The sequence below is a fragment of the Aythya marila genome (genome assembly GCF_965140915.1).
Source record: "Aythya marila genome assembly, chromosome: 6".
In the NCBI taxonomy this organism is placed as follows: Eukaryota; Metazoa; Chordata; class Aves; order Anseriformes; family Anatidae; genus Aythya; species Aythya marila.
In genome coordinates this window covers 38,967,237-38,982,142 of record NC_139047.1, presented here as the reverse complement: position 1 = coordinate 38,982,142, position 14,906 = coordinate 38,967,237, and the positions used below count along the sequence as shown (strand labels likewise).

General features: G+C 45.4%; 1 protein-coding gene across 5 annotated transcripts in view; it reads left to right on the top strand.

Annotated features, from left to right (window-relative positions):
* Positions 1–14,906, top strand: part of ACVR1 (activin A receptor type 1) — a 59,945-nt gene that overhangs the window by 27,047 nt on the left and 17,992 nt on the right. For 2 of the 5 annotated variants that reach the window (XM_082763017.1, XM_082763021.1), the window contains 4 exons: positions 5,642–5,908; positions 6,388–6,605; positions 11,419–11,518; positions 13,712–13,858. In XM_082763017.1, the coding sequence (XP_082619143.1) occupies positions 5,642–5,908; positions 6,388–6,605; positions 11,419–11,518; positions 13,712–13,858 (732 nt within the window). Of the gene's footprint in view, positions 1–3,129; positions 3,324–3,367; positions 3,944–5,641; positions 5,909–6,387; positions 6,606–11,418; positions 11,519–13,711; positions 13,859–14,906 lie in introns of those variants that run through there. The other 3 variants (XM_082763020.1, XM_082763018.1, XM_082763019.1) reach the window with 3 other exon arrangements.

Here is a 14,906-nt window from a genome sequence, read left to right as displayed (position 1 = left end):
TGCTGAAATGTTTGCTTTCGAATGCTGATGCAAAGAACAGAAGGCAGAGCATATTAAGTGGAATTGTTAGAAGGGATGGTGAAAGGTGAAAATAGACATGCAGAGGTTTGGCGTTTGGTTTCAGTTATGCCTATGAAGACAATTTAAACAGAGAGGAACACTGGACAGGTGTTAGTGGAAAACAAATCAAACTGCTAATTTTGGAATTCCTGGTGAACTTCACTTGTATAGTGTGCATAATGTGTAGTGCAACCTATAGGACAAAAAAAGCAAACCACCTTCCAAAGCTACCCTACAGGTGTTAAAATCTTTGTTGTTTGATCTGACATCTGTCTTTAAAAAACAAAAGGAAGTAGGTTTTAGAGCTGAAAACTGTCCTGTTGTGTTGAAAAGATGCAAGCAGGTGATCAGCAAGAGAAGAGTTACTAAATCCAAGCCGAGACATTCCTTCGCTGTTCCTTCTTTCCTGGCAATGCCTGTGATCCTAAAACCGGAGGTGTAGGATTGTGCCTACGCTGGGAGCAGAGGCAGAGCTGGGCCAGATGTGCTGCTGGATGGGGCTGTGGAAAGTGTAGGGCGGGGGCAGGAGATGTGCAGGGAGGAGGTGTGCGGGTGCTGTCATCCCGTGGCCAGCTGGACGGATGTCTGTGGGGCATGGCCCCGTGCCGTGGTGTGAGGCTGCAGTGCTGAGAGGCCCTGCTGCAGGAACCATGGGCCTGGGCCTGTGCTTCTCCGTGGTGTGACAGTCTTGCTTTCCTTTCCCTTGCTTTATTCCTTCCCTTCTCCCCCCCCCATACTTCCCGTGGTGAATTTTCTCTGAGCAATTACTCGCCTGGTGCATTTCATTACTATTGCTGCTCCCCTCTTTGTGTGTGCTGGCAGGAATGCCGTTTGATTTCCTTCGGAAGCAGTCTGCTACTGCCAGGCTGGTTGTACAGCAGCATCTGGGGAGGCAGAAATACCTAGGGAACCCCTCTGCAAACTGTCATTGATGCTTTTTCATCTAGGTTTTGCCGGGTTGGTGAGGAAGGCTCGTCACAGCAGTGCAGGAGCGCGCTGCTCTGTTTGTTAAAGGCCTTTCAGTGCCGCTTGGCGTTTGAGCCCTGGTGCTGGGGCTGAGCCCCGGAGCACAGCCTGGTTGTGGTGTTCTGCAGCAGGAGGGGGATGGCTGGACGTGGATCCTCTGCTTTGCCCGCTCCCAGGTGTGGCTGTGCACCAGGCACCGTGTGCTTTCCTGAAATTGGTCAGAGATGGTTGTTTTGGTGCAGAACAGTTCCTTTGTCTTCCCTTTATTATATGCTCCAAATAATTAAGTTTCAAAGCCTCCTCATTGTTTTTCTTAATCTGTTCTTTCACAGTTCCGTTCTTTTCACTAGAGTTGGGCTTGACTGTTGTTTTACCCTTTTTCCATGAGCAAAACCGTCTGGGCATATCTTCAGGCAGCAGTTGGGTGCTGATGCTCGACTATTCCTGCATTGCTAGCAGGCTTCAGACGGTGGAAATAAATATGATTATTTTTTTTTTTTTTTTAAAGGCAAAACTGGGTAGAATTCCAAGTGCAGAAATGTCTTTTCCCTACTTGATTGTCCAGACAATAATTTGAAAATAAAATTTTATTGTGTCTCTAACTTCTGTGTCACTTGGTTAGCCCTGTAAGGTAGGGAAATAAGCTTTTTTTCATTTCCCAGCAAACTAAGCCACTACTAGAGCACAGTACTTGCTATATAATGTAATGCCTATACTTAATGTCATACACAGGGAAGCATAAAGGCAAGTTAACCATCAAAAAACAACTTGTCTAATGTACAGCTGAATGGACTCCAGTGATTTTGATTTTTCCATGTCTGCTTTCCTTCATCTGCAATTCATTAAGGGATGAAGCCCTAGCAGATCCCACCTCTACACCTAATCCTAGTCATTTAAAAAGGAAAATAATACAGCTGCTTTTGGACACTTTGACCTTTGAGTATGAAGCCTCTTTCACCCTCCTAGAGCTGTCAGCAGCTCCGCAACTTGGCGTAGGGTTTGTAACCTTCGTGCTTTGCTTGGAAGCCACCCCCTTTGGAAGGAGCGATCCCCGGTGCCTGAGATGCACGATGCAAATGCCCGGGGTCCTTCTCGTAAGGGTGCATGGCCATTCAGTCAGGTCTCAGCTGGCCTGGCTGCCTCACAGTCGCATACCTCCCTCACTTCTTGGCCGCCTGGCTTTATTTTCCAGCCACATATAGGAGTGTGTGCAGGTTATCCCTCCAAACGCTTGCCTGACTGCTCTCTAAATGTTGATGCACATACTGCTGTTGCACCAGGTCTGTCTGCAGGCTGAGATTTTGCAAGGATATGCAATGGTGCTGCGCTGCTGGAAGGAAATGATTTGGTACAGTTAAAGCCCTTCTTCAATATGTAACATTGAGGCTGTCTTCAGAAAGAAAAATGACTCTTAACTATGGTGTGCATGTTTTGACTTTTTGTATGGTTTTTATTAGCTTGTTATTTGCTGACCATCTCACAGGGCTAACGTAGCGTTTATTTCAAATTACAGTTAACTGAAATCAGAAAAACTTCAAGGAACTGTTGCTTCAGTAAGAAGAGGTGGCCTAGTGCCTATTGACCTCCCTGGGTGGTTAGAACACAAAGCATCCTTCTACATGTGAAGAGATCAGCTCAGAACAGCCTGTGTTACCGGAAACATTTTATAGTGTGTTTCTCTTCAGAGAGTAGAACTTGATGTTCAGTTACCGACATGTTTACAGTCCAGGAGTTGGATACAACATAGGAAATAAAGCTGCCCAGATTAGTAACTGTTCTTGTGCAACAAAACTCACCTAGAAGTAACCACCCCTCATCTTTGTTTCCTTCCATATGTACATTTCCATGGTTAACCCAGTCCTCAAAATCTCCTGATTTGGTGTTGTGTGGATTCGGACTGGACAGGCTGGGCTGTGCCTGCACATGAGCACGGTGCAGCACGGCACATTCTGTGCAGTCACAGAAAGGACCTCTTTAAAGAGGGCTAAACATCGTAATCAGTGAATTGGAATTGCCAATGTGGAGTGCCTTGTGGTGCTTAAATACCTAGATTAGAGTCAGCACTCTAACTGTTGACTTTTGCAAAGTGAGTAAGCAAACAGAATAGAGGAACTTCAGCTGCAGCCCTCCCACAGCGATGAGCTGGGTGTGAAACTTACTCCAATACGAAGCTCTGTGTGCAGCTCATGTCAATCTGCGTGGCAAGTCAGATTTCTAGGTGTGTGCAATAGACATGGACCGACAGCGCAGCAATGCGACTGCGTTCCCAAACAGACAGACACACAGCATGCGATCAGGTAGTGGAGGTGTGTCTGGGCTTGGCTCCCTGCCCGTGTGTGCTGCCTGCTGCTCGCTGGCCTGACAGCCGCCGTGCCGGAGCTGCTGTGCAGCAGGAGTGCTCCGATCACCGGGTGCCCGTGGGGCTGGAGGTTTCAGCCATCGCCTGCCTTGCGGCTGGCCCGTGGCATTTGCTGGTTGTACCTGTCCCACGGAGCTGCCAGCACGGCTAGGAGAGCTGCGCGGAGGCAGCATCCAGCACAACTGCCTGTGCTGTGGGTTACTGTCCGCCAGCAGAGCTGGGCTTCGCAAGCACGGCTGCGTTCACTGCGTGGAAATACTGCTGGAACAAGCAACGTGCTGGAGTTGGCCCTGTGCACACTGAGGGTGTCTGTGCAGCAGGGTGTGCGGCTGGGAAGCGTGCTCGGAGGCAGTGCCTGTCTGAGGGATGGCGGGCTGCTCTGCGTGGGCAGGCGAGCTGGATGGTGTGGCTGCTGCTTGGCACATTTTGGGGTCCCAGAGCGGCTCCGAAGGGCAGCGTGTGAGGGGAGGCAGCTTTCTGCCAGAGCTCTTCCTCTGCTTTCTATGAGTTTCCTTCAGTCTTGAGGCATCCTTGCAGCAGGAGCCGGCTGTGAACCAGGTGGGTGCTGCGAGCAGAGGGGGATGTGGAGTGAGGGCGGGTGGGGGCGCGCTGCGGGGCCGCTGCCTCGGCTGCAGGCTGGGGACATGGAGGTGTCCCGCTCACTGGGAGGCGCTGAAACCATCGCTACAGAGGGCCAGATGGAGATCCTTACAGATCAGCAGATCCTGGCCGTGCCCCTGGAGAAAATCCCTCAGGCCTCTGGCTGTGAACGCCGTGGGTGATTCCAGCCGGAAGAGCTGCGATTAAGGGCTGGGGCTTTGCACCACCGGCTGTGTCGCTGCTGGGGCGGGGAAGGGACAGGACATGGATTGTGGCAATCTGCCTGATGCCTTTTTTTTTTTTTTTTTTTTTTTTTTTTTTTTTTTTTTTTTTTTTTAAGTCCCACAAAATTAGCAAGTTATTAGTCAGGACGTTTAAGTCTGGGGTTTTGTGTACCAGTACTTGAGATCAACGTGACAGGTGCTGCCTGATTCCAGAACACGTTCCCCCATTTCGCTTTTGTTAGTGGCTCCAAAATAGCAAATTGCATCTGTGTACTTGTGCGTTGTGGGAGGAGGGCAGGAAAATAAACGGAGTTACGTTCCCGGTGGGCAGGCTCTAATGATGGGTTTGAAAAAGTCACACACGTGGTGGTACGGTGCTGCTATTTCAGGAGCACCCACCGGATTGTGGTTGGAAACTGTGATAGACCTGAGGAAGGTGAGTTAGGCTGCTGTGTGTGCACGGGGGGTGTGTGGTGCAGCAGCCCTGTGCCTGTACCCTGATGGGCATCGGTGTTTTCCGGGGTGCTGGAGAGCTGTCAGGGCTTTTCGCTCACTAGCAGAGAGGCGTGCTGTGCTCTCCTTTAGTCAAACACCGAGGTGACCGGGTGTTTCGGGCAGTGTTAAAGCCACGTGCTGCTCCTGAGACCAGCCGTGTGTGCAGCCTTGCCCAGGGGCACTGCTTTTTCTTTTTACAGCTGGGGGTCTCTGGACGTTTTGCTGATGATACGTGGAGGAAAAGTCTCCAACTTTATACTACTTTTTTCTTGAAAGCTCTTCCACTTTCGTAGCATTCAGAGTTGGAAGGGATGCAGTGTGCTTGCTGATAGTTTGTACTGCTTTTGTTTGCTTTTTATGGCCATGGTTACTCAGGTTTGCAAGCTGCTTCTCAAAGGCTTGTCTTCTTGGGGAAGTTGTTCCAAATTTACTGTTCAGGCGAGCTAATTAAGCCCACCAAGCCCTGTGTCGCCGTGTCTACTGGGAATTTAAATGGCCTTAATTTGGTTTAGTTACTCATTTCCAGAACACTTAAGAAAAAACATTTTCATATCGAAATACAATGTGGTTTGGCAAATCTGCTTTAAATTTGCACTGTTAGTTTTTCTCCCTGTGGATGACCCTCCTGTACTGGCTACCCCAAGTCATGCGCACATGTGTGAGGCAACGTTAAATGTCACTGAACTCTGGAAATGTGAATGCTTGGAGTGGGACAGATAAGACTGGTATTTCTTTGATGGTGCAAGCTCATACTTTTGTCTTGCTGAAACCGATAAATCAGTATCGTTAGCTCCTACTTGGCGGTTCTTCAGCACTAATTGGAAGTGATATTTCTTCCCTTAAACAGAAGATTTTATTGTCAGATGACTGCTATCGCTAAATATGTGAAACTGAAAGAGTGTGATGGTGTTTCTTTCTCAACTCTCCCTTTTTACAGACGATGAGCTGAAGCTGAATATGGTCCACTACGAGTGTGTGTGTGAGGGCATGTCCTGTGGGAACGGAGATCGTTGCCAAGGCCAGCAATGTTTTGCTTCTCTAAGCATTAATGACGGTGCTAAGGTTTACCAGAAAGGCTGCTTCCAAGTCTACGAACAAGGGAAAATGACGTGCAAAACACCACCATCTCCCGACCAAGCTGTTGAGTGCTGCCAAGGATACCTGTGCAATATGAATATCACTGCACAGTTGCCTTCTTCTAAAGGTGAGAGGTTAATTTATGTAATGAATTTTGAGAAAGAAAAGTGGTTCAACTTTGATCTGATGGAATGGGAATGAGATGGCTTCTGTGCTAGTGAAAATCAGGCTTTAAACTGCACAGTGAGTCTCTTCCTACTTTTGTTCTCCATCTTGGAGCCTGCTGGCAGACATCTGATGTCCGTAGGTTGAGTGCTGAGTGAATGGTGGGTTGGAGTGCGGGGCTGAGCTGCAGCCTGTGAGCGGGCTGTGGTCGCCAATTCCCTTTCATGTGTGGGATTTGGTCTGAAGGGGCCGGGGTATTTCTGGCAGTTGTTTGAGGAGTCACTGCAGTAGAACTACAGAACAGAACTTTGGCTGTGTTAGGACCAACCTCTCTTCCAGTCTGGGTGGTTACCAAGTTAAATGTTTTCAGCACTCCTGGTTGTAAAAAGACATTCTCTGGGAATTCTCAAACTTTTTTTTGTTTGTTCTTTCCTTTCCAAGGGCAAACACTTCAAGGAGAAGCTGCAGGTTACAGCATGGAAACACTAATTATTGTTATACTGGCTCCTGTGATAGTGCTGATATTTTTTTCTGCGGTAGCTGTGCTGATCATCCGGAGAATACAGAAAAGCCATATGGAGAGGCTAAATTCTAGAGATGCAGAGTATGGCACAATTGAGGGACTCATTGCATCAAACGTTGGGGACAGTACATTGGCAGTAAGTAATCTTTATGCATGGTAAAAATATGACCTCTCTTTGCTTTACTCGCTTCCAAACCCCCTCGTCTACCCCCTCATGGATAGATGAGAAATTCTCTCCTCTTCATTTTTCTCAGAGAAAATCTTTAGACCCTCTTCAAGTGTTAAGAGTTTTGGAAGTATTTCCCATGATGGTGCTTCTACTCCATAACATACCTTCACTTGAAGAGTTGAAAAGTGGCTAAAGGAGGGAAAAAAAAGTCCAAAACAAATGCTTTTAACAGTATGCTGCTATATACATTGGATGGCTATTTTCTTTGTGTTTTGGACTGTAATTCTCTTAGTGGGAGAAAGAAGGTTATTCCTTACTTAATAAACTCCATGTTCAATGTCTGTGTCTTTGCTAGAAAGTGTTGGTTACCACCAGGTAGGGGAGCAGTTTTGGCTGTGCTCAGAAACCTACTACAGAAAACTGCTGCACCTACTCACACTGAAGTTGACAACTGCTTTGCAGACCCAACTGTGGGCATTTCTAAAAAGGGAGATAGATCTATGGGACCACTAAAAAAATCTGTTCTGGGGAGCTGGAAACTTTCTGGTATTTCTGTTTTTGGGGCAGAGATGTTTCTAGAAAATACTGCTGTGAATAAGAGCTAGAAGAACTGCTTTTGTCGCAGGACAGTACATCCTGACAAATACATCTGAGAGGGTCAGTAAGGGATACCACTGGAGCAGGTAAAATTTCCTCCTTTTTTGAGGAAGAGTAAGTTAAAACGGATAGTAGTCAGACTCCCAGTCATCTGGGTGACCCCAGTGTGCATTTTGGAAATAGTCTGTGTAGGGAGAAAGTAAACCAGCGTTTCATCAAGGATGGACCTGGTTCTCCTGAAAGGGGATAGTGTGGAGAGAAGCGTTGCAGAAGATGGGTAGGAATTGGTTTTCCACCTTTCGCAGTATAATGGTGGGGGGAGACATCAAAATTAGCAAGGATAAATATGTAGAAGGTGGTGTGACAAAGTGGTAATTGGCAAGGAGTTCCATGGGAACAATTTTTTTTTTCTGGAATGCTGCAGGTCTGTATACATTAAAAGAAATAGCATGAGGAGACTGTATATTGCTGATCCCATAAAACAGAAAACTAACCACCAAAAGAAGCCCCCAAAAATCCAGTAGGGAGGTCCCGTCTCTGATACTAATGTGCTTGGAGGCTGGAAGGGCATTAGAGGAAAGTGTCTCACGCGTGTTATAGTGCTCCCACGCTTGCTTCTAATTCACTCTGCTTACAGTAGCCTAACGCTCCAGTACCCCAAAGTCCCCGTATGCGCCTCCATATGGAGAGGGACTCCATCAGGGAGTGTGCTGATAGGACAAGGGGTAACGGCTTTAAACTACAAGAGGGTAGGTTTAGATGAGATCTTAGGAAGCAATTCTTTACTCAGGGTGATTATGCAGTGGCACAGGCTGCCCAGAGGAGCTGAGGCTATCCCAGCCCTGGTGGTGCCCAAGGCCAGGCTGGATGGGACTTGGGCAGCCTGGGCTGCTGGGAGGTCTGTGCCCATGGCAGGGGGTGGCACTGAGCGGGCTTTGAAGTCCCTTCCAGCCCAAACCAATCTGTGATTTTATGATGTATCTAACCCAATTCACTCCGTGACTAGTACTGTAATAAAGGATGTTGCTTTGGGGTATGATCAGAGATAAGATACTGGTCTGTAGGGACCTCACAGTGGCCACCCTGGTAACTGCAGGATCCAGTGTGCTGTAAACTGCAGCAGCTTCATGCTGCGGCCCTGCTGTTCTGCTTCAGGTTGGCCATATATCAGCTATACTTGGCAATTTTTTAAATGTCTTTGGCTCTCTTTATTTAGCCCCAAAGGCTTGATTCTCTGTTTTAAAACAGTCAGTTTTGATGTGTTCACCACAAACCAGGCATGTGTACAACTGGTTCTGTCTTTGAGCACTGACTTCCAGCTTTTAGTGGCTCTCTTATCAGTGCTAGCCCATTTCCATCCATTTGCAGACCTTTCACACTTTGTCATTTAATGTTCCTTGAAAACAGTGATTAAAGCCTGGGAAGAATAAATCAAATTCCTTTCAAAAGAAACAGAACAACTTACAGTTAGCAACTTTTTCTGTTTAATGGAGCAGTTCTGTTCACAGCTATCAAACCCTTGTAGCTTTATGATTGTAGTGTCACTGCTGTGCCTCTTGGGTGTTGATGTGCTTAAAAAAAATGATAGTTTCTTGTCTGTAAACGTTCATCTAAACATCATCTAAGCCTTTGGTCAAGATTTTTCTTCTCCGTTGTGTGCTTTAAATCTCTAGTTTTGTTACACATCAGGTTCGTTTACATGTAGGATTAGTCTCCGTAGCCCAATGAATACAGCCCTAAGCTTCCTAACGCAGAATGTGAAGAGCGGGGGCCTCCTGAAATCTTGTTTTTACAGTCATTGTTGTAGATAAGTTTTTGCCTCTCTCTGATACAAGCAGGAAGGAAAACGAGCTCTCAGTTCACATTAGGAAACAAAATAGCAGTCTCCAGTCACTCTTAAATGATCTTGTTCTTGAGCAGTCATTAAAAAATTGTTAGGAGGAATGGGATTTCATGGGATCTAGCTGAGGCCTGGTAGTGCAGTTTGCTGGGAATGTTACGGTTGATCATGCTTATGCTTTTCTATCCTATTTTTGTTTTTAAAGAAAAAGCCCAGTAATACAGGGCACCCAGTTATTAATGCCCTGAATTAGTACAGCTCTTAAGTGCTAATACCCAGCTACTTTTAAAGGTTAATAAGATTTTAACATTCAATCAGAATCTTATTCATGTTCTTTGAGCATACACCTTAAAGTCTGGTTTCCATGCACTAAAAATACCAGAAAGTGATAAAACTCATAAGAAGTCATGAAAGATTTTGTGGAGTATCAATTGCACGTCTCATGTGTGTGATACAGGTAATAGGGTAATAGTCCCATCACCTTATTGATTTCTAAACCCTTCTCAGTTGTTCATAACTATGTCAGATTTGAATAGTGTGGGCCAGAACATTCCACAGAATTACACAATGTCTCGGGTTGGAAGGGAAGGGACCTTACAGATCACCCAGTTCCAACCCCCCTGCCATAGGCAGGGATGCCACCCCCTAGATAAGGTTTGCCAGGGCCCCATCCAGCCTGGCCTTGAACCCTCCAGGGATGGGGCACCCACAGCTTCTCTGGGCAGCCTGCTCCAGGGCCTCACTGGCCTCTGAGTGAAGAATTTCTTCCTAATGATTTAATTATAAATGATAATTGACAAATTAATGATAAATCTTCCATGATTTATCTACTACAGGATGAGTTTTTCTGAGGGTGTGTTCATCTGCTGTGGTTCAGCTGTTTTAATGAAGGAGAGTTACAATAAACTAGTTGAATTGTGTTGTTTGTTTTTAAAGTTCTAGTTTGCAGGGGACTTGATATTCATCAGAGGGACCGCTGTAGTGCCACAGGCGTGCTTGGAGTTCTCTCTTTTGAGCCACTTCAGAAACTTCAGATTTAAAAAGCTTGCTCATGCGTGAGGAGGGAGGGCTGTGTGCCTGGCAGCTGAGCTGAGGAGGCCGTTAGGAAAGCATAATGGTACCGGGCAGGGGGCAGAACGAGGAGTGAATGAGGAGGAGCAGAAAGGCTGCAGAGTGCTGACCAGCAGCTAGCCAGCCGTTCCTGCTGCCCCAGAGGCCGAGTGGGGCATTCAGGAGTGAGGAAATCGTGGTTGCTGCCCTGGCCTTCTGCTGTTGGAGCTTCCTTCTGCTCTGAACTGGCTGAAACTCAGCTTTGCACCAGTGTGCACCATATTTCTTGTAAATCCCCTCCCCAGAAATGGGGAGGATTGCGTGTGCACAACCAGGCCGGGGCTGCTGTGCACGCTCACCTGCCCCTCAGATCTCTTGGCCATCTCCCCTCCAGGAGGGGTTCAGTTTTGGGTGCTGGGGGCCACCACCTGGTGGAGCAGCTTCTGCATGGAAGCCTTTTGCTGCTCTCTGGTTGGGGGTGAGCAAAATGGTTAAGCAAAAAGTTCTCAGTGTCTTTCCAATGCATGTCTATTCACAAGGATGCATAAAGCACACTGAGAATCCCCAATACCCCGGATCAGTAGGGCTGGGACATGGCTTGAGCTCTGATTTAGTAAAAGCACACTTGTGGTGCTGTGCCCTGCTAGTCCTCTTTAACAGGGAGAAATCAAGAGGCACTGGAAGAATGGGAGAAGTCTGCGTGCATGTTCAAAAGCAAGTGGTGCTTTTCTTTGACAGATCAGTGACATACAGAGTCAAGAGATCGTCATAAGCTCAGTAAAAGGACAAAGTGTTGAAAAAAGTGTGAGCAGAATCTCCTAATAGAGGATAGTTTGTATGCTGCAAGTGAGCTTCCAGGTTCACAGGCAGTAAATGTTAATTCTTAAAACAAACAAAGCTTGTTTGGAAAGAAATTGTGCTGTAATGCAAAATAAGATAGAGACATAAGAAATCTGAGAATGAGACAAGGTGTAATTTGTTTGCTGTTCCTTGTTGTGTTGTCCATAAGATTTCCAAGAGAAACTGGTTATACATAAGTTGTAGGTCCCCTTCTCTTCTTTGTGCACAGTATGGTCTGTGATGGTGAAACCTTGTGAAGAGTGTTGTCTGCCCGTCTGTACAGTGGTGGCAGCAGTATATCTTGGTCCCGAGTGGCCAAGTAGTATCACCAGAGACATGGAGATACCAATAAGCTTTAACTTAAGCTGTCCTGTGAAGAGGTTTACCTTTGTATATTTAAATTACAACATGAATTACCCTGTTTTCCATCTTCTGATTCTTTCTTTTGAACAGGATTTATTGGACCATTCCTGCACATCTGGAAGTGGTTCTGGACTTCCTTTCTTGGTGCAAAGGACGGTGGCTCGCCAGATCACGCTTGTGGAGTGTGTAGGTTAGTACAAGTCTTGTTCGCGTCTAGTGCTGAGTCTTGGTAACAAATGCAGGTAGAAAACTCCATCTTGTATCCTAATTGCTGTTTTCTCAGTTGTGTATAACGTGAAACTTTTCGTGCTTCAGCTTACAGGATATATTTCTTTTTGGTAAGTGGGGTGACACTTGTACTCCTTGTGAATGTTCTGACAACTGGGAGTCAAGGAAAAGGCAGTTTTCACCATCCTGACTTCACCGGGGTCCCTGACTTTCAGTTCCTGTGAGGATCCTAGAGCCATGGGACCAAGCCCTCATTTTACGTAGGCTACAGAGTTTACAGAGTTGGCTTGTGTCTCTGATGATCCTTGCTGCAGCCTTCCACTCTTAACAGTGGTTTCAAAAGGACTTTGAGACTATTAAATATTAGTTCCAAAATATCTGTCTTTCTGATATATTCTGTAGCTTACTTACCCTGCAGTGTTGCTTTGGGAGTGTGCAATGATGTATTGTTGCTGGTCTATCCCTCCCAAAAGAGAGCAGATCTTTTTTTTTTTTTTTTTTTTTTTAATTAAAAATAAATAATTCCTAGTAATCCTTCCCTAAAACTCTTTTGAGTCTTTTTTTTTTTTTTTTTTTTTTTTTGCAGAATTTTACTGTTAACTTTAAGGGTCTACTACATTTTTCTTCAGCAAGTGTGTATTAATTGAATAGTGTTAAAATCGAACTTAGTATTTTTAGGAAGCACTTGGGTCAAGATGTCCCAAGGCAGTGACATCGAGCCTTGATGCTGTGCTGGTGCAAGAGAGATGGAGGAGGTGTGATAATGGTTGATTCTATTAGGGGGAAAAAAACACCACATTTTAAATGTTTTATGCTGCTGCTTCAGTGACTTGAATTTGGAAGCATTTAAGACACTCTTGTAAGTCACTAAAAGTTCGAACTTGTCAGGGTCTTAAATTAAGCCTGAGACTACAGTGACTGAATTGTGATGAGTCTGTAGAGACTTGGTCTACATTTTGCCAGTGTCTCTTGGCTTCTGGCTCCTGGTGTGTAGTGAGTAGGCACACGTGTTCACACTTGCATTAAATCCTAGTGTACATCCTGCGTTGTTGTGTAACTTCTCATCAGAAACTGTGGACTATGATATACACGATTATCTGAAGAGCTATCTAGCCTGCAGTATGGAGGTGTGTGTGTGTGTGTCTGTCTGCCCTTGGAATTATGCCTGCTCCTGAGGTAACTCAGGCTGGCGGTATTTCCAGAGACCGCGTGCTTTAGCCTATATAGCAGGAGGAGATAAAAGTGCCTGTGCAGGAATTCTCTTCTGGGTTGACAGCACGGAGCCATCAAGTGATGGGTATCTGTGTTCACTTGGTTTTATCTGCTGCTTATTGATACGTGCCTTTAGGAACACTGAATGGCTCGGCGATGATGGGCAGAATTTGGATGTTTATAGTGGTCAAATCACACAGAATGCATTGCATGTCAACCCTCAGGCTATTGTATTCCAGCTGCCATGAAGATGATGATGAGCAGAAACTTTTCCATTGTGCCTGCTCCGGGATGTTGCTTTGCTGACGGGCATTTAATACTTTCATATATTATTTTACACTATTTGCTCGGCGTGCAGACAGTGTGTACTGATCCCCACCTGACTGATGTTTTGGTTATGGTCTGTGGGGTGTGTGTATGCGTTTCTTCTGTCCTCCTAACTTCAGAAATCATTGGTATATTTGTATAAATTTATTGGCGGCTCTCAGCATCATGAGGCTGAGGTAACCTTGCTTCAGGGAATTGTATGTGAAGTGCTATTTTCTTTCTAGACAAAGTGGAAAAGGAATTATTGCACACAATGCATTGTGGAAAATTTTAGAGGCAAATAGGCAATTATGTTGGGTTGTAGAGAAAATAAAATTTTAGCTGTGTCCTGTAGCCTTGTTCAGCTGTGCTACAAATAGCACACATGGTATTTCACATGTGTGTACGTGTGCCTAAGTATTTATGCATACTGCCAGCAAGCTCATGCTTGTTAGAAACTTGTTTGGGTTTAATGGCATAGTGTCTTTACATATTGTCCTGCTAATATTATAGAAGGCAAAGGATGGCAACGAATACTAAGGTTTGTGGTGCTGTCACTTAGACTAAATTCACCCAGTCAGTCCTGTGAGGATTTATGGTTCACAACTGTTAATTACTGTGTTTTTTTGCTGACCAGGAAAGGGACGTTATGGAGAAGTCTGGAGGGGTCAGTGGCAAGGAGAAAATGTTGCTGTGAAGATCTTCTCTTCTAGGGATGAAAAATCCTGGTTCAGGGAAACTGAATTGTACAACACTGTATTGCTGCGGCATGAGAACATTTTAGGTGAGTAGAACAACCATATTTATGTTGCTCATAAAGGTAATTTAACAGTTAACTCGTAAAGTACTGCAAATTTGTCACATATCTTGCAGTCTTCAGGAGTTGCCTCCTGTACTTGCATTAAATGGTTGAAGGAAAATTTTTAAGGGGGGAGACTTGCAGGAAGGTGCTAAAATCTGAGTCCCATAACGAAGTGTCTCAGCAGCCATGATTCATTGTCCTTCTGCAGAAACAGTCTTGCAGGAGGTGATCAACGAGATCAATTCATTGTTGGCAGCATAGGATGCAGAGATGAAGGGAGGTGCCACAGACCCTCATGCTAAGAATTCAGCCTTGCAGCTCTTGTTGTGGGGTAGCAAAATGGCAAAGTAGGGTGTTGTGCAGTATGTAGGCAGAAAACTTCTAGTGGATCTGTTTTTGTTGTAACTTTAGTTTAACTGAGAGAAAGAGTGGGCAGGAGTTTACAAGGGGACTTAAATATTTGAATCTTTTTCCTTGTGCCCGAATAAACTGTGGTATGAATTCATTATTCTCTGCTTAATGCAACTGTTCTGCACAGAGATTGGGTCAAACTGGTAAGTCGTCTGTGGTGTTTAATTTAAACTATAATTGAAGTTTAAACTTCAATATGTATTTGCAAGGAAACAAGATAACGTGCGATGATTTTTAATCTGCATCCTTCGTACCTCGTGTGCTCAGTTCCAGGAGCTTAGAAAAGGGCTGCTTTTGTCGTGTTAACCCTGGCTGAAGCTTAAGTAGCCGTTTTGATTCCTGGTAGAGACAACCGTCTTTGGTGTGCCAGCCTTACAAATAACAGTAACACCCTGTCTTCTGTTTACTGGCTTTACCTCGCTCACAATTTGTCTTACTTCAGTCAGTTTTACTTGGGCTCCTTCTTCTTGTTTCCTGACTGAGAATATTCCTTGGCTCTATAGCTTACCCTGCTAGATGTTTGTTTGTTTCCTGAAGCAATTCCTTTGTTACTACAAAAATAACTTAGTGGCCTCCTGAAATGTGAGTTATTGAACTTTCCTTCCCCAGAGAGCAACTA